Source organism: Scyliorhinus canicula, chromosome 6 (assembly GCF_902713615.1).
Source record: "Scyliorhinus canicula chromosome 6, sScyCan1.1, whole genome shotgun sequence".
Lineage (NCBI taxonomy): Eukaryota > Metazoa > Chordata > Chondrichthyes > Carcharhiniformes > Scyliorhinidae > Scyliorhinus > Scyliorhinus canicula.
Window position 1 is genome coordinate 99,057,258 of NC_052151.1, and position 18,980 is coordinate 99,076,237.

The window sequence follows — 18,980 nt, forward strand, 5'->3', positions numbered from 1 at the left end:
TCAAAATAAAGACAATAGTGGACTCAATTAATTTTTCCTTTACAGTTGTCACTTGTAAAAATTGAATTTATGCCCCATGTTTTTTCTTTTGTCTCTCAGGTGCCTTACTTCGACTTTTATTGCTTATAGCCTTTTTGTCACTATTTGCCTTTTCACCTTTATCCTTTGATTTCGGCTTGCGTTCTTTGGTGTCTTTCACTTTTTCCTTCCTTTTGCCTACTTTCTCACTCTTCAGTTCTGCAGGCTCCTTCTCGCTCTTTTTACCTTTTTTATCTGTTTCAGACTTAGATTTTTCACGTTTGATGGCCTTCTCCTTCTTGACTTGGAGCTTGGGCTTTGTTTCTTCCCCTTTCTTGGGCAATTTTTCCACTTTCTTTAATTTCGGTGCTCTTTTTTCCACTGTAATGATTTTGAGTTTCTTCAGTTTTTCCTCAGGTTTGGGTACTTTAACTATTTTAGCTACTGGAGAAAACAGAAGGTTCGATTGAAAAATTTATTTCTCTTCTAAGGCACCCTGTTTTCAAGTGAAATAATTTCCAGTCTGCTTAATTACTTGTAAATGGAAAGGTCTAGAAACTCTGTTCAAATACACGTAGATATTTAGTATTGCTGAAAAAGAGACATACCATAGATGCTTTTCATCATTGCACTGATGATCTCAAATTGGTTCTCAGTGTAATCCATAGCATAATCAGCAAGTGTGGTGCTGAAATAAGACGTATCAAAGCCATACTGCGATATAATGTTCATGCTGATCAGATCATTGCTTGCTGAATATTGTGCAACTTCATCAATGGACATGAGGCTGCCATTTATGGCGCTGAAATCACCCAGTCCATCTCAGATTATTCAAGAAGGGCAAGGGGCTGGATTCTCCAAAAATGGGGCTATGTCCACACACCGGGGTAAAAGTGCTGGCGTTTCACTCTTGACTTTCCTTTAAAAAGTCAAGAGCGATTCACTTACCTTCTGGGGGCTAGCAGGGCCCCGGAGTGCTTCTCGCAGTTCTGGCTGCGGATACGGGCCCTGCACTTCCGGTCGGTACCACGGACTGACATCGACAATGTAGGCCACCTCGAGATGATGCACGCCCGTGGATCCGAGCTGCCCGATCACTGTCCCAGACGCCCATGAGGCCCCCCCCCCCCCGTGCTCGATGCCCCCACCCTGCAACAGGGCGGCCGCGGACCGTGTCTGCAGCCGCCACCCAAGGTTCCCGACTGGCAATACATGGTTAGAATCACGCCGGAGAACCGTTGGGGGTGGGGGGAGCGTCTGTCAATGGTCCCCAAGCCGCGCCGCATAATCCGCATGCGAGCGATTCTCCGGGAGCAGAAAGTGGCAGGAGCGGTGCCAGGCACGATTCCTCTGTAAACATTGATTCTCAGCCCCCGCGACAAATGCAATTTTGCTGCGGGGCTGCAGAGAATCCCGCCCAAGGTCTCTCAAATTTTTCAGCAACAGGAGGAGCTAGGTATTGTACACTGTTACAATGCAGTAGCATCACAAGTGGTATTCTCTACTATCAGGATGATGCCATCAAGCCAAAAGACATTCTGAACATCATACAAATGAGGGGCAGAATTCTCCGACCCCCGCAGGGTCGGGGAATCGCCCGGGGCCTTTGTAAATCCCGCCTCCACCGTGGCCGGAATTCTCCACCACCCGGGAATCGGCGGGGGGCGGGAATCACACCCCGCCAATCAGTGCCCCCCCCCCCCCCCCCCCCCCGTGCCGGTCGGTGGGCCCCCCACAGCGATTCTCCGGCCCGCGATGGACCGAAGTCCTGCCGCTGTCAGGCCTCTCCCGCTGACGTGGTTTAAACCACCTCTGGTGCCGGCAGGAGCAGGCAGCGCAAGCGGGCCCCAGGGTCCTGGGGGGAGGGCATGGGGCGATCGGACCCCGGGGGGTGCCCCCACGGTGGCCAGGCCCAGGATCGGGGCCCACCGATCGGCGGGCGGGCCTGTGCCGTGGGGGCACTCTTTTTCTTCCGCCACCGCCACGGCCTCCACCATGGCGGAGGCGGAAGAGACCCCCTCCACCGCGCATGCGCCAGTGGTGACGTCAGTGGCCTCTGACGCTCCGGCGCATGCGCGGACTCACGCTGGCCGGCGTGGCGCTAAAGGCCGTTGGCGCCAGTCGGCGGAGCGGGAGCCACTCCAGCGCGGGCCTAGCCCCTAAAGGTCCGGAGAATTCCGCACCTTTGGGGAGGCCCGACGCCGAAGTGGTTGGCGCCACTCCGCTACGCCGGGACCCCCCGCCCCGCCGGGTAGGGGAGAATACCGCCCGAGGAATGTGGTATATGAATTTCAGTGTAGGTGTGATGCCAAACATTTAGGCTGTATGTTCCAATGACAAGCGGACCTTATCAAACAGCACATCTCTTTGGCTGTTTGCAAGAGGCAAATTTCTGACCGTAACCAACCAGCTCATGCCTGCAAAACTCAAATCAGGCAGGAATTTTCCACTCCAGTTCACGGCACCATTAGAAAATATCTCGAGAAGGCCATAGACATTGGAATCATACCCCCACATCAAATTTAATTTCCACAGCGTGTGATGCAGAACAGCACAATGCACGTCTGGCTTCAAAAGGTGTGCAACTGCTGAACAAAACTCTGAGGGCAGCTCGGAGGTGAGTGCACTCATAATGGCACAGCACTCGCACAGCATCTTCAGATGGAAGGAGGGGGTTGGGCACAGCACAGGCAAGTCTACACAGCAGCTTCTTCAAAGCTGCCTTCAGGTGCTGGGTGCATAGGCCTCTTTGAAGGGTTGCCTAGAGGGAAGCAATGTCCAAGGCACAAGCTTCAGTGTGGTTGGTAATCGATGTGGGAAGGATGTGGGAAATCAGCACAGGCTGGAGGCTCCAGCAATCATGGGGAATTGTGTGTATAATGGCAGGATACAGGCAGGGGCAAAGCTAATGGAGAAACATGTCAGTGACAAGTACACCATTGCAGCTGAGGCCATTTAGCTTGAACTCCATTGACATACTTGGAGCCAGACTAGTCATGCAATTGTGCAGAGTTAGGCAGCACTTATGTGTGATGGTGCCAATGACGCCCGTGAGGCCCTCCCCCGGTGCTCGATCCCCCCGCCCTGCAACAGTATTTAACTCCTGGTGTACAGAACTCCAAATTAAATACTATCATGGTGTGGCAGTACCATTGCCAGACTGGGCAAGTTACAATATCTCCTTAGAATGGTGTCCATGGGATACTGAACGAGGATAGCACTCCTAATCCTTCACTCTATGCTGAACTCCCTATTGACAATTGCGCCCCACGGGCCAAGCTGAGCACAAGGCCTTGGAGTGAAAGTTAGGACAATGCCTGCACATGAGTTGAGATCCCTGGATGCAATACAGTGGCCAAACTGTCACCACTCAGGCATGTAGTGTGGGAAGGGGTGGTATACGATCTTGCCCAACCCGCATGCGAAGTAAGCACTGGGCATCAATGTTGTGGCCAGCACATGAGCCCTAACAGCACAGTGGGCGTACCTACACCTCAAGGATTGCAGTGGTTCAGGAAGGCAACTCACCACCACCTTCTGAAGGGCAACTAGGGATGGCCAATAAATTTGGGCCTAGCCAGCGATGCCCACATCCCTTACATTAATTTTTTTTTAAATGAGTCAATGGGCTTTGCGGAACATTTTTTAAAAATTCCTTTTTACGGAATGTAGGCATCGCTGGTTAGGCCAGCCTTTGTTACCCATTCCTAATTGCTCTAGAGAAGGTGGTGGTGAGTTGCCTTTTTGAACCACCTGGCGACAGAGAAGGAATGGTGATATATTTCCAAGTGAGGATGGTGAGTCATATGGAGGGACACTTGAAGGTGATGTTTTTCCCATATATCTGTTGTTCTTGTCTTTCTAAATGGTAGTGGTCATGAGTTTGGAAGGTTATGCCTAAGGAGCCTTGGTGAGTTTCTGCAGTGCATCTTATAGATGGTACACACTGCTGCTACTGTGCGCCGGGGTGGAGGGAGTGAATGCTTGTGGAAAGGGTGCCAATTAAGTGGGCTGCTTTGTTCTGGATGGTGTTGAGCTTCTTGGGTGCTGTTGGAGCTGATGGGTCTTCTACGTCAGAGTCTTCTACTGTGCTGCTATTTCAGCTGGAATCGAGATCTTGGCTTGTGAGCTTCCATGGCTGCTTCCCAGATGTACCTGCGAAAAAATAGGAGAGTTCATTAGTGCATGACAGGGGCCTGTGAAACAGGAGACATGACTCTCAGCATTGTTGTCTGATGGATGTTGCAGTGCTGGATGCTCACTTGGTTCAGCACCACGAATCTCACCATTAGCATTTGATGGTCCACGTCCACCCGACCAGCTGAATGGCTTGCTCCTCAATGTCTGTGAGGATCTGGAGTTCTGGCATCCCTCCACAGGTCTGGGATCTCTCGCTCTTATTGTGTGCTAGGTTCTACATGAAGACAGATGGAGAGAGTGTAAGCAGGACACATGCCAGGGAACATTATAAAGAAACCTGACTTGTGTGGGTGGGACTGAGAGGTGATGAGGAAACAACCTGGCATTGAGTGAGATGCCTGTGTATGTGTGATGGGTTTGTGAGTTGTGAGTGATAAGAAGAGTGACTTACCTGGCTGAACGGAGGGCATCATTCACCCTTTTGCGGCACTGGACAGCTGTCCTCCTCTGCAGAACTTTGGTACAATGATCACGGCCTCCCATGCTGGATTTGTCACTAGAGCATGGGAATAGACCATCACAGCGGACCTTCATCGCATCGAGGGAGGCAACGATGAACTTCGATGCTATAGGCTTCCTAGGATTGGCAGCCATGAATTCCCAGCGGCTTCTGAAGTATGCTAGCTGTGTGCAGGAGTGGCCTTTAAATATGACGCCAGGAGCATTGAAGCACTGTGATAATGGCAGGATGGACAAATTAGATGCCACCCGCCAGTGTACGGGTGGAACCCGTGCCTGCACATATTTTACACTAAGTGCCACACAAAAGGACAAGAAAGATCATTGCCTTCGGTAGGTCAAATGTCCCTTTCCCCGCCTGAAATTAGACTTTGCCAATTTCAGAGATGATTCTGTCCATGGTTTCCAATATCAGCTGTGAATCTGCAATTGGACACTTGTTAAGCGATTCTGATTTCACAGAGAATTCCAATAAAAAACAATTTGGATTATCAGTTGGGCTTGCAGTGTGGCTCACTTACACATACAGGGCCTCTCCTTTGCAGAGAGAAGGAGCATGTCCAGGAATTATGCCTTTTCCAACTGAACAAAATCTGAGGGTTCGGCAGCCCAACTTGGTTCATTCCCCATGGCAATATCTGGCCAATCAGAGTCAATCTGCCTTGTTTGAATCTGAAACAAAAGCCTGGCAGTTAATAGTTAACTTTTCTGAGCTGCATTCTCCATGGCAATGTGTCTACCAATCCAAATTCATTTGCCAAGCAATCAGCACTCTATTCTCATGTAGTATAAATTGTTACCAGAGAGAAAATGCTGCAAAATTGATGAGACCATCAATTCACAAGACACGTGATTGGAAGTGAACAGTGGTTTTAATAGTCTTACAACTGAGCCTGCCTGCGACGAGATGAACTGGCAGCAGGCTCACGACTGCAGATCTTTATACTTCCGGTTAATGGGAGGAGCCATTGGCGGAGCCATGGGCGGAGCCAAGGGTGGAGCCCAGTACAAACTCCTCATCTCCCCCTATGGGCAGAGCCGCGCAACGGCTCGTATACAGAGCCCACAAGGACACAATACATATGATACAATACAGTGTGAATTGGTCCGATCTTCGTATTCGACTGGTTCGACTGGCGATGGGGAGCGCCGGAAACCCATAGGCGCGGGGGCGCGGAGCATGGGCAGTGAACCTGTAGGTGAGGGGGCGCAGGGCGCGGAGGGTTGTGCAGGGTGTAGTGTGAGGGGTACCTCAGCGGTAGTAGTGGTGGGATTGAATCCTGCATGCGCCAGATCCCAGAGGCAAACAGTGTCCTGACAGCCGTCAGGGTATTCGATGAAAGCGTATTGGGGGTTCGAGTAGAGTAGGAGCACTCTCTCTACGAGTGGGTCAGTTTTGTGTTCTCGGACGTGCTTCCGGAGGAGAACCAAGCCCGGTGTCTTCAACCAGGCTGGGAGCGAAACCCCCGTGGTAGTGCCCCGAGAAAAAACAAATAGCTGTTCGTGAGGGGTCAGGTTGGTGGCTGTATATAGCAGGGACCTAATAGCATGGAGCATGTCGGGGAGGACCTCCTGCCAATGGGAGGTCGGGAGATTCCTGTACCGGAGGGTCAGTAGGACGGTCTTCCAGACCGTCGCGTTCTCCCTCTCCACCTGCCCGTTCCCCCGGGGTTGTAGCTGGTAGTCCTGCTCGAGGCGATGCCCTTGTCGAGCAGGTACTGACGCAGCTCGTCGCTCATAAAGGACGAACCCCTGTCGCTGTGTACGTAGCTGGGGTATCCGAACAGGGTGAAGATACTGTGCAGAGCTCTGATGACTGTGTTGGAGGTCATATCCGGGCACGGGATTGCAAAGGGGAAGCGGGAGAACTCGTCGATGAAGTTCAGGAAGTACACATTCCGATTGGTCGAGGGGAGTGGCCCTTTGAAATCGATGCTCAGCCATTCAAAGAGCCGGGATGCCTTTACCAGGTGGGCCATGTCTGGTCTATAGAAGTGTGGTTAGCACTCCGCGCAGATCGGGCAATCCCTGGTGATGGCTTTTACCTCCTCGGTGGAGAAAGGCAGATTTCAGGCTTTGATGTAATGGGCGAGCCAGGTGACCCCCGGATGGCAGAGGTCATTGTGGAGAGTTCGATCCTCCACCGCAGGATCTTATCATTTTTAATTTTGCCCCTTTGTGAGTTGTCAAACATGAAGGCAACCGATCTTTGGTCGGTGATGAGGGTGAACCTCCTACCTGCGAGGTAGTGCCTCCAGTGTCGTATAGCTTCCACGATGGCTTGTGCTTCCAATCTCAACAGAGGAGTGTTGAAGTTCCGAAGCGGAGAGGGTTCGGGAGAAAAAGGCGACTGGTCTCCCTGCCTGGATCAGAGTGGCAGCGAGAGCGACCTCTGAGACGTCGCTCTCCACCTGAAAGGGGACGGATTCATCCACCGCCCGCATGGCCATTTTGGCGATATCCTCCTTGATGCAGGTGAAGGCCTGGCGAGCCTCATCTGACAGAGGAAAGAGTGTGGCCTTAAATAATGGGCAGGCTTTATCCGCATACTGAGGGACACACTGGGCATAATAAGAGAAAAGTCCCAGGCACCTACTGTGGGCCCTGGGACAATGAGGGAGAGGGAGTTGTAAGAGGGGGCGCATACGGTCCGGGTCGGGGCCCAGGACTCCATTTTCCACGACATAGCCGAGGATGGCTAGCCTGGTCGTGCGGAAAACGCATTTCTCCGTGTTATATGTGAGGTTGAGTTTCTGGGCAGTCTGGAGAAATCGTTGGAGGTTAGCGTCGTGGTCCTGCTGATCATAGCCGCAGATGGTGACGTTGTCCAAGTACGGAAACGTGGCCCGCAGCCCGTACTGGTCTACCATTCGGTCCATTGCTCATTGGAACACCGAGACCCCATTCGTGATGCGAAAGGGAACCCGGAGGGAATGGAAGTGGCAGCCATCTTCCTTGAACGCCGTGTAGTGGCGGTCCTCCGGGTGGATTGGGAGCTGGTGGTATGCAGACTTCAGATCCACCGTGGAGAAAATGCGATACTGGGCAATCTGATTCACCATGTCTGCAATCCTGGGGAGGGGGTACGCATCAAGGAGCGTGAACCGATTAATGGTGTGGCTATAGTCCACTACCATTCGGAATTTTTCCCTATCTTGACGACCACCACCTGAGCTCTCCAGGGGCTGTTACTGGCCTCTATGATCCCCTCACGTAGGAGCTTATGGACCTCGGTTCTGATAAACACCATGTCCTGCAGGCTGTACTGCCTGCTGCGAGTGGCTACGGGTTTGCAGTCCGGAGTGAGATTGGCAAAGAGTGGAGGGGGGGTCGATTTTTAGCGTCGCTAGACTGCAGATAGTGAGTGGGGGCAGGGGCCCGCCGAAGCGGAGTGTGAGGCTTTTGAGGTTGCACTGGAAGTCGAGTCCCAGTAAGAGTGGGGCGCAGAGTTCGGGGAGTACGTATAGCTGGAAGTTCAAGTAGCTGGCGCCCTGAATCGTTAGGGTCGCGACGGTGCACCCTTGTAGGTGAACAGAGTGTGAGCCCGAAGCGAGGGAGATCGTTTGCCGTGCAGGGAAAATAGGGAGCGAACAGCGTCTTACCAGATCTGGGTGTACGAAGCTCTTGGTGCTCCCGGAGTCAAAGAGCATGGTGTACTATACCCGTTGATTTTAACGGTCATCATCGAGTTGCGGAGGTGTTTCGGACGCGACTGGTCCAACGTGACCGCGCTGAGTTGCGGGTAGTCGGCGGCTCGATCAGCTGTGCTGGAGTGGCCCCGTGATGACTGTCTGCTGAGGTCGTAGTCTTCAAGGTGAGTTTCAGACTTTGAAGAGGATGGATCCCAAGATGGCCCCCCGTGGATCGCACGTGGCGGACGGCGAGGAAGATGGTGCCCAAGATGGCAGCCCCCATGAGTTCCACGTGGCCGGCCACGTGGAGGAGGGTTGCCAAGATGGCGGCCCCCATGAATCGCATGTGTCGGGTGGGGGCGGAGTCGGCATACAGGCTGCAGCATTTCGGGGCCTACAAGCCTGCGAGTTTGGGAAGGGAGTGCTCTGGGCTGCGGGAGTGTTTGGAGAGGGGGATTTCTTCGCCAGGCAGACCTGGGCATAGTGTCCTATGCGACCGCAGCTGCTGCAGGTCGCATTGCGGGCTGGGCAGTGCTGCCGTGGGTGTTGGGGCTGCCCACAAAAATGGCACACTGGGTCTGCGTAGTGGGTGGGAGGCTGCGCGGCGCAGGCCTGGGGCAGTCGCTGGTCGGGGGCCCAGGATGGGGTCGATTGGTCCACGGGGAACGAGGTGAGGCTGCGGAACGAGACCTCCATGGTTGTAGCTAACTCTACAATGTCCTCCAAGTTCTGGGCCCCTTTTTCAAGCAACCGCTGGTGCACATAATTTGACCTGAGCCCTGCCACGTACACATCTCAGGCAGTGAGCTCCATATGCTGGGCGGCTGATACAGCTTCTTAATTGCAGTCCCGAGCTAAGGCTTTTAAATCGTGCAGGAATTCGTCCAGCGACTCCGTTGGGCTCTGGTGGCGGGTCGTAAAAATGTGGCGCGCGTAGACCTCGTTGATGGGCCTCACGTACATTCGATCGAGCATGGCCAGGGCCTCCGTATACGAGGAAGTACTGTTAAGTTGAGGAGAGATACGGTGGCTCACCCTTGCGTGCAGTAGGCTGAGTTTCTGCTCCTCCATAGATTCTGAAGTGCTTGATTCAGCCAGGTAGGCCTTGAAACATCTGAGCCAGTGTAGAAAGATTTATTTCGCCTCTGTAGCCTACAGGTCAAGTTCTAGTCGGTCAGGTTTGAGGGCTGATTCCATAGTCGTTTCTTCAAGTTTCCTAAGACTATTAAATTGATGAGATCATCAATTCACAAGACACGTGATTGGAAGTGAACAGTGGTTTTAATAGTCTTATAACTGAGCCTGCCTGCGACGAGATGAATTGGCAGCAGGCTCACGACCGGATCTTTATACTTCCGGTTAGTGGGAGGAGCCATGGGCGGAGCCATGGGCGAAGCCAAGGGTGGAGCCCAGTACAAACTCCTCATCTCTCCCTATGGGCAGAGCCACGCAACGGCTCGTATACAGAGCCCACAAGGACACAATACATATGATACAACACAGCGTGAATTACTAGGTTTATAATTCACCACAAAAACCTCAGCAGGTCCGGCAGCATCTGTAGAGAGAGAAAAGAGCTAATGTTTTGAGTCCAGATGACCCTTTATTGTTGTTCTCTTTGCCTTGCATAGCTGTCCCGATCAGTGCAGGATGAAAAACTTCAATAGTAAGTCTCTTTTTTCAGCAACAGCATGTCCAAACAACTACAACTAGATTCCTGTGGTGCTGCTCAGATAGTTTCTTCTATGTATATTAGAATAAACATTCAAAGCTCAGTGTTAGTCTGGAGACTTGCATGTGAGCAACATTAAATGGTGAATTCAACAAATAGCTGAAGTGAGGCTTCCACCCAAATTCTTCAGACTCCGAGACAAGAGTCTCGACCACCTTGCCATGGATGCATAAAGCACTTTCCTTAGCAGGACTATCACAACTTCTGTCTGGAATTCAATTGGCCAACAATCAGAAGCAAGCTGGTAGATGAAGTGTAAAAGCGTAACAGTTAAAGTCGAGTCACATTTTGACAGGTTGCATTCTTAACATTTTCAAGAAACTATTTTATCAAGAGTAACAGGTAATGACATTGATGTTTCTTTGCTCTGGTACAAAAGATTCAGCAAAGTGCTTCTACTGCTTACGACTAGTGTTTACCTTTCAATGGAGATTTTTGTATTGTTTCTTTTTTTGCTTTAATCTTGCTTTCAGGTTTTTGGCTTTTAATCTCTGTGTGTAAAAGCATGTACATCAAGATTGGGAAAACAAAGAGAAAAATAACTAAAAAGGCATAGGTCAGGGGCGCCATAAAACAAAATCTATTCTCAAGGAAAACATAGTTATGGTCATTATAGTACACAAAATATGTTATTTTCATTAAAATCTGATATAATTTCAGCATAAACACAATGCTGATATTTAAAAGGTAATCGGTAAAATATAATTACAGTACTGAATGAAGTATTGGTTGTTCTATTGAGTATTGTGTTTTTATATATCAATTCAGTTAGAATTGCAACAAAATAAATAAATGAGTCAAAATATATCAAAGCTGAAGTAGATTTTCTTACCTGGTGGTGCAGCTGAAAAAGACAAGAAGGAAAGATGATCATTTCAAAAATAATAATTTTATACATTATTTATCTATAATTAAAGCAGAGAAATAATAATAATAATATTATTAATAATCACTTATTGTCACGAGTAGGCTTCAATGAAGCTACTGTGAAAAGCCCCTAGTTGCCACATTCCGGCACCTGTTTGGGGAGGTTGGTGCAGGAATCGAACCGTGCTGCTGGCCTTGTTCTGTATTACAAGCCAGCGATTTAGCCCACTGTGCTCAACCAGCCCCTTTGCTAATATTGGTATAGCCAGTTTCTAAATTGCCTTTTGCTTTTAGGCATATTACATGTGTTCGCTCAACAACTACCAATAAAAACATTAAAGAGGATATGACCATAAGAAAGCATGAATTTTGGAAAGTTTATCAGCACACTGAACTCATCCCTTGTGATGTGTACCACACTTTCGCATTTCTACGGACCTTACCTGAAGGTGAGGGGGGAAAGTTTAGGGGAGATTTTCATGCAGAGTGGTGGATGCCTGGAATGCATTGCCAGTGTAGGTGATGGACACAGGCACGAAAGCAATGTTTAAGATGTATCTTGATAGACACATGATGGCCGGGGAATTGAAGGATTCAGATCGTGTGGGCAATAAGTAGTAGGTCTAAATAAAGAATCTGGATTGGCGCAGGCTTGGTGGGTTGAATCATCATATAGAATCATAGAATTTACAGTGCAGAAGGAAACCATTCGACCCATCGAGTCTGCACCAAGCTCCAATGCAAAAGCTCATAGGCATTTGTAACTGCAAAGTCTGAGCATTGTATTTTTACATTAACTTAGTTATGTTTACCCACTTGATCTCTTGTGATTATCTGAACAAAGAACGGGCATAGACTGTGGACTGAATGACAATCTTCTGTGCTACAAATTTCAAGAGGTGGGATTATCCCATTCCGCCCATGTCGGGTTGGGTGGTAGATGAGCGCAGAGAATCTGGCAGGAGAAAAAAAGTCAGAAACCTGACTGTACAATCATGTTGCAATTCTCCCAATGGTGGTCGGTCTTCCTGCTGAAAGGCAGGAGATACAAAAGTCTGAGAACACGCACGAACAGATTCAAAAACAGCTTCTTCTCCGCTGTTACCAGACTCCTAAATCACCCTCTTATGGACTGACTTGATTAATACCACACTCCTGTATGCTTCACCCGATGCCGGTGTCTATGTATTTACATTGTTTTAATGTACTAAATGGTCTGTTTGAGCTGCTTGCAGAAAAATACTTTACACTGTACCTCGGTACACGTGATAATAAACAAACCCAAATCCAAATCCAAATCGAGGCGACACAGATACAATTTGCATTCATTTGCATCTGATGAATTATCATTAGAGCAACTGACAACCGGTGATGCGTCAAGCCTTCCAATCTTGCATCATGCTAACGGGAAATCATGTCAGCATAGCATCAAACCGATTGCTATAGAAAACCGTGCATAAGATGCCCCTCAGTTTGCAAGAGACTTTGAGGTGAGTGACAAATGGCCATAGTGCTTTGCTGACCCTGATGTGCTGTACAGCACTCTGCCAGGGCAGACTATTCCCAGTCCTCCGTCTTCACGCCAAGCTGGTTTTCTTGGACAGCATTGTGCTGCTGGGCCCATTGATCCTTTTGTGTCACTGTCTAAGTTCAGTACAGTGTCTGGGGTTGGGGAGTACAGGGGTCTCCTTCCCTCCTGATGCCACACATCAGCATCTATGCTGCTAGGCTCAAGCAGTCACCACAACCAGGATGCCAAGTTCGACTGGGGGGGCTGGAATGCAAGTTGGGGGGTGTGGGGCAGGGTTTACATATAGAATTTATAGTGCAGAAGGAGGCCATTCAGCCCATCGAGTCGCACCCTACCCAAGCCCATACCTCCACCCTATCCCCATAACCCAGTAACCCCACCTAACACTAAGGGAAATTTGGACTCTAAGGGCAATTTATCATGGCCAATCCACCTAACCTGCACATCATTGGACTGTGGGAGGAAACCGGAGAACCCGGAGGAAACCCACGCACACACGGGGAGAACGAGCAGACTCCACACAGACAGTGACCCAAGCTGGGATTCGAACCTGGGACCCTGGAGCTGTGAAGCATTCGTGCTATCCACAATGCTACCGTGCTGCCCATTGGTTGGTGGTCGAATTAAAAGAAATGGGGTAACGCGGAGGTAGAGCTGTGCAAGTAAGGGGGAATAGGGCTTATAATGACAGGCAGAGGGGCAAGGAGATGAAGATGATGAACAATGGAAGGCCAAAGGGAAGGAAACTGGACCCTGACAATAATATAATAAAAACAGTAAATACTGGACAATCACAGCAGGTCTGACAGCATCTGTGGAGAGAGAAGGGAGCTAAAGTTTTGAGTCTGGGTGACTCTTTGTCAAAGTTAGAGAGAACAAGCCTTCATGAAAAGTTCACAAACAAGGAGTCAAAAGGACACCACATTGTTTACTGGAAGAGGTGGATAAAGACTCCATGGGCGGGATTCTCCGCTGGCGGGATTCTCCGTTTTGCCGGTGCCCGGGGGTTTCCCAACAGCGTGGGGCTGCCCCACAATGGGAGACTCCATTGACCGGCCGGTGGAACAGAGAATTCCACCGAAGGGTCGAGACAGAAAAGTGGCGTGGTGGGGCGGAGAATCCAGCCCCAGATGTGGTGGGCACAGATCAATAGAGATTGAAGAGGGACATGGGCACCTCACAGGTGATGGGTTCCGAGGTGGGGGGGAAGAGGGAGGTGAGGAAGGGGGGAAGGGCAGGGAAAGTGGTTGAATCAAGGAACAGACTTCTTGGGGCTGCAAGCTTTTTCCTGCTGGGTTGCTGTTATTCTGCACAAACAGATGAGCTGGAGAGATTGATATGAGTGTGGTAGACTGGTATTTAAATATGGCACTGGCATATTGAGCCTGTCAGCTGAGGGCTGATGGAATAATCAGCTGCTGCCCTGCCCAGAAAGTCAGTGGGGAACTTGTCTGTTCCTAAGTCATGAAGTTCCAAGTGCTGAATATGGCGTTGGATACCACCATTCTCGTCAGCGGGACAGGTACCGCCAGTGTCGCCTGCCGTGAAAGACTTCACAGTTTCTTAATATTTCCCATCAGTGTCAAAAGACCAGAGTCCTTTTATTCAGTAATGCCTTTGGCGCCTGATTCTCTGGCCTCATTGCGCTCTCGCTCAAGCGAAACGAGGGAGAGGCCAAAAACGAGAACCGCACCAGGTGTCAAACCGTTTGCGATGCAACCAGCCCGCTCCTGCAGACGAAATCGGGCGAAACCAATTATCACCACTTAAGCCCTATTTCCATACAATTAACGAGAGCCACCCCTTATCCAATGGCTTCCCGAACAAGTGGTTACGCTGGCCCGATTAGTACTCCTTTTGAAAAACGTGAGCCTGGCAGGAGGGTTCGATGAGCTTGGCCATCCTAGGTCTATACATGTCTCCCCAGTATGCATATCTGCGGTGGAGGCAACCAACTGCTTACCTTGTCCCATGGCCTTCAATGACCCTGATGGGAGTCCTCTGGGGGCTCCTCCCGTCTCACTGGTCAGCAGTACATGCACAGCCATGCAGCCTTCTTATCCCATGTGCTGGCTGTGAAAAGCAACCTCATGAGATGGGTGGAACTCAGGTGAGTTGTTGGCCACCGCCGTTACTCCATGGGACGCGTCCCAGTAGCCACGCATCGCCCCCTCCTCCAGTTCGGTGCCCATAGAGCCCTGGGGTTTGCTTTGGGACAGAGGGCAGCTGGTTTGAGCCCTGGCTGCCCCTGCATCATCTGGATCTGCCAATCCTGGCGGTTGCCCGTGGTCTGCACCATCACATCGATGCTGTCGGTGATGCTCCACAGTGACTGGAACATGCTGTGCAATGCTTTGGCAATGCCATCTGCAACTGGGACAAGCTCTGGAGTACCTCGGCCATGTCCATCTGAGAGCGGGACATGCTTCACAGAACCTCATCAAGGTCAGCCTGGTAGAGGGTCACTTCCCCAGCGAGACAAACATTCTATCGAAACCCGAACATAGCCGTCACCGACTGCTCGATGCCTTGGACACCTTCACCCAATGTTGTGCACCAGGCTCTCCACTGCCACTCTTGCAGTGTTAGCTTCGGTGCCACACATTGTCGGCAACATCTCTAGTCTCTATAGCCTCTGGGACTCCTCCAAACAGCTGTAGATTTGCTGGAATGATGCTGACATCTCCCTCTGAATGTCCTGGCCAGATCCTAACATCTCCATCAGCTCCGGGATAACCTCTTCCACAGGCTCAGCATCGGGCTGGGTCCCAGCTGCGCTCTGGGATCCGGCAGAGCTCTGCTGTTTCCCCTGGGGGTTCCTGCCTCCACCAGATGTACACCAGCAGCAGTGTGGTGCTCACCAGATTGTGCCCTAGAAGCCTGTACATTAACACCTCCCACCAAGGTGCATGTATCTGCACTGGTGGTGGGTGGGGATGACAGCTGTGATGTGAGCATTATGGTGACATCCTTGGAGTTCTCCTCTGAGATGGTCTCCTGGGATGCTGGGGGTGGTGGTCACCCAGGATGGGTCGGTGCCGTCAGCTGGAGGACGTGCGGGAGGATGGACATGTGGTCAGTGAGAGGGATGGGTCAGTCAGTGAGGCAATAACAAATCCCGTGCGACAGGTCTTCCGGGTGGAGCCCGGTGATTCCTCAACTCTGTGATGTCCACCAGCCTCCGCTCTGTCCTCGGTCACACCAGTCACCTCATGGCACGCCCCTCGAAAGTTATGAAGATTCTTAAGTCCAGCACACCACTGCCAGTCTCGGCCCTCTCATGCCGATTATGGGAGAACTTTTCCTGACGAGTGGGAGGGCATTATTAGCATTATTAGCTACACATATGGAGGGAGGTTTGGGGTCGCATGGAGAGTGGGGGAGGTGACTGCTCCCATGGGTGTGGAAAGGTCTCAGAGGAAGGGGATGAGTTGATGGAGGCATTGGTATCTACTCACTTGTGCTGCGCTGTGGAGGTTGTTGACCTTCTTCCTGCATTGGAGGTCAATCCTCCTGGTATCACTCTCGCCGCTCACAGCCGCCACCACCTTGTCCGAGGAGCACTGGCTGCCCTATGGCTACGCTCTGGGACCCTCGGGGGAATAGGACATCCCTCCTGGCCTCCACTTTTGTCTAGCAGCCTCTGCAGGTCAGCGTCTGTGAATCTTGAGGCCAGTCTCCTCAGCAACATTGTTGCGAGCTGGCTGGGGTTGGCTGAGCAATTGCAGCTTAAGTGCTGCTCCACATTGTTAGCAGGGTCTGGTAAGCGCAGTTATGGCGAATCGTCTGGCAAGCCTTCATTTGCGGTCAGAAGCCCGTGGGGCCTTGTTAAGTGGACCAATTAACATTGCTGTCCTCACCAGGCTGAGTGCCAGGAAGCTCACGGCAGTTCCCGCTCACTACCGCACTTAGAAACATTTCCAGAGAATTGCGCCCTTTATCTTTGAGGTTCCTTCGCTGACTTAACGTGGATACGTTTCCTAAGGATTTCTCCTATTCTCCTGCTTTGAATTCAGCAGCAATACCATTGAATATGTAAATTGGGCACCTGCCAAAGTTTCATTGAAGTTATAGCACCAGTCAAAGGCGGCCCACGGAGTATCCAGATTTATATATCAGTCGCTCTGCTGCTGCTGAATCTTGGGCATTATGATTTATTCTCAGGAACAATACCATCAGTTCCTGGATTTTCTTCTGTTACACTCAATAATGAGTTACGTATCTCATTTATCACGTAATTTACATGTACAGTGAGTGTATCATAATTTATAGCTTGGTGTTTTATGGTTCAATAATTAAGAAAGATTTGACCTATCTGGTACGTTATTACATCTCTCAGCAATATCGCACCACATCTCACACAAAATAATTTGACATTCAGCAATTATTACAATGTATGCAAAATTGGCTGCTCTTTTGTACAGAGGGAAAAAGACATAAACAGCGATAAGATTAGCAGTTAATGTGCCTTTGCTTGAGGATGGATTGTCTTCTAGTATCACTACCTGCACTTTTCCGGATAATGCAATGGAAATGTTAATAAAGTAAACAGTTTAACATCTCGTAGATAGGCAGTAACCAGTTCCTCAGCACTGAAATAGAGTGCCCACCAAGATAATGGACTGAATACAGTGGTGGTGGTGTGGTGGTGGTGTGGTGGAGGGGGAGGTTTAAAAAAAGCTCACCCCCCCGCCCCGCCCACCCTCAAGAAGCAAAGCCAGTACGAAGCCAACAAGACAATGTTTTGCAGGCAAGGTAAAGTATGGTCAAGTGGGACTTCCACCCCTCACTGGAGAGGATACCCCACCCTCTGGAGATCCTGGCCAATCGGATTGAAAAATGTGTTTGGAGAAATATACTTCTCGTTACGAAAAGTATTTTTCATTCATCGTGGGTATTTAACAGGCCTGTAGGAGATTTTAAAAATGACAAGATTAACTGACAGTTCTCAGCCTCATCATTCTTAGTTAGGAACGTGAGAAGTTCTCCATTTTGTTGTGTGACAGTCTGACATAATTATGTCAGAATCAATTTTTCAACTGCAGGAACTATTCTTAGTTCATTTTCCTTTTGAAATGCTTTATCATGCAATGCAAATTTACAATAAGTTTCAGTGATTAATATGAGATGGGTAAACATTTGACATATATGATCATCACTAATTGTTTCCTTTTATCTATGGCACCTTCTTGTCTAGACACCTTCTGTACAGATTACACCATCTTTGGCTCAAGCGATGCATCACCTTATCTCAATAACAATCCTAAAAAGTCAAGGTTTCTTTGAATAAGTTCATAACTTTGATAAAAAAGCATAGGGCATATACTCCAGCTCTTTTCATCATGGTCCTTATAAAAGCTTTTAATTATGTAAAATGGAAGAGATTAGTAAAGTATAGATATAGGGCCCTTCCAGGCAGAGACAAGAGAGATTATAATGGGGACTAAGTAAATGGAACAGATGTTAAACAAGTATTTTGTATCTGTCTTCACTGTAGAAGACACAAAGAACATACTGGAAGTAGTGGGCAGCCAAGAATCCAATGAAAGTGAGAAACTTAAACTAATGAGTATCAATGAAGATAAAGAACTAGAGAAATGAATAGAACTAAAAAACAGACAAATCCTCTGGACAGATGGCCAACATGTTAGGGTTTTTAAAGAGATGGCTGTTCAGATAGAGAATGCACAAATTTTGACCTTCCAGAATTTCCTGGATCCTAAAATAAGGGGTGGGATTCTCCGACGCTCCCGCCAGGTCGGAGAATCCCCAGGGGAATCCCGCACCGCCGGCTGCAGTATTCTCCGGCTCTGGTTTTCGGGCAGGGGTGGGGATCATGCCACGCCGGTCGGGGGCCGTTGGCAGTGCCCCCCCCCCCCCCCACAAATTCTCCGGGCCCCAGTGGGCCGATCGGCCATAGTTTCTGGCCAGTCCCGCCGGTGTGGATTGGACATGGTCCCACAGTGGGACCTGGCTGGTAGGCCAGTTGGCGCGGTTCTCAGGGTGAGGGGGGGGGAAATCCTGCCCCGTGGGGGGGCCCCCATGGTGGCCTGGCCCGAGAGCATACCGAACGATCTGTGGGTGGGCCTGTGCCATGGCGGCACTTCTTCCTTCCGTGCCGGCCCCCTGTGCATGCACCAGAATACGCCGGCCGGTCTGCGCATGCACCGAACCACACGGCGGTTCTGTGCATGCGCTAACTCGCGCAGTCCCTTCAGCGCCGGCTGGCGTGACGCCAACCCCTCTGGCGCTGGCCTAGCCCCCGGAAGTGCGAAGAATTCCACAACTTACGGTCGGCCCGATGCCAGAGTGGTTCGCGCTGGTTTTTACGCCAGCATCGGGCCACCTCGCTGATCCGGGGGAATCCCGCCCCATATCCTTTGAATTTGAAAGTATTACTTCGAACTCTGACTTTCAAGAAAGGAGGAATGAGGAAAATAGGGAACAACAGGCAAAGTCAGCACTATCTTATGAAAGGGAAATCATGTTTGATTAATCCATTGGGGTTTCTGAGGCTGTAGCAAGTAGGACAGATAATAAC

At 50.1% G+C, this 18,980-nt stretch overlaps 1 protein-coding gene across 3 annotated transcripts in view; it reads right to left on the reverse strand.

Moving 5' to 3' along the window:
- Window positions 1–18,980, reverse strand: part of trdn (triadin) — a 289,756-nt gene that overhangs the window by 122,378 nt on the left and 148,398 nt on the right. For all 3 annotated transcript variants that reach the window (XM_038799724.1, XM_038799725.1, XM_038799723.1), the window contains exons 9-11: window positions 10,874–10,885; window positions 10,461–10,532; window positions 157–462 (exon numbers count right to left, since the gene is read on the reverse strand). In XM_038799724.1, the coding sequence (XP_038655652.1) occupies window positions 157–462; window positions 10,461–10,532; window positions 10,874–10,885 (390 nt within the window). The remainder of the gene's footprint in view (window positions 1–156; window positions 463–10,460; window positions 10,533–10,873; window positions 10,886–18,980) is intronic.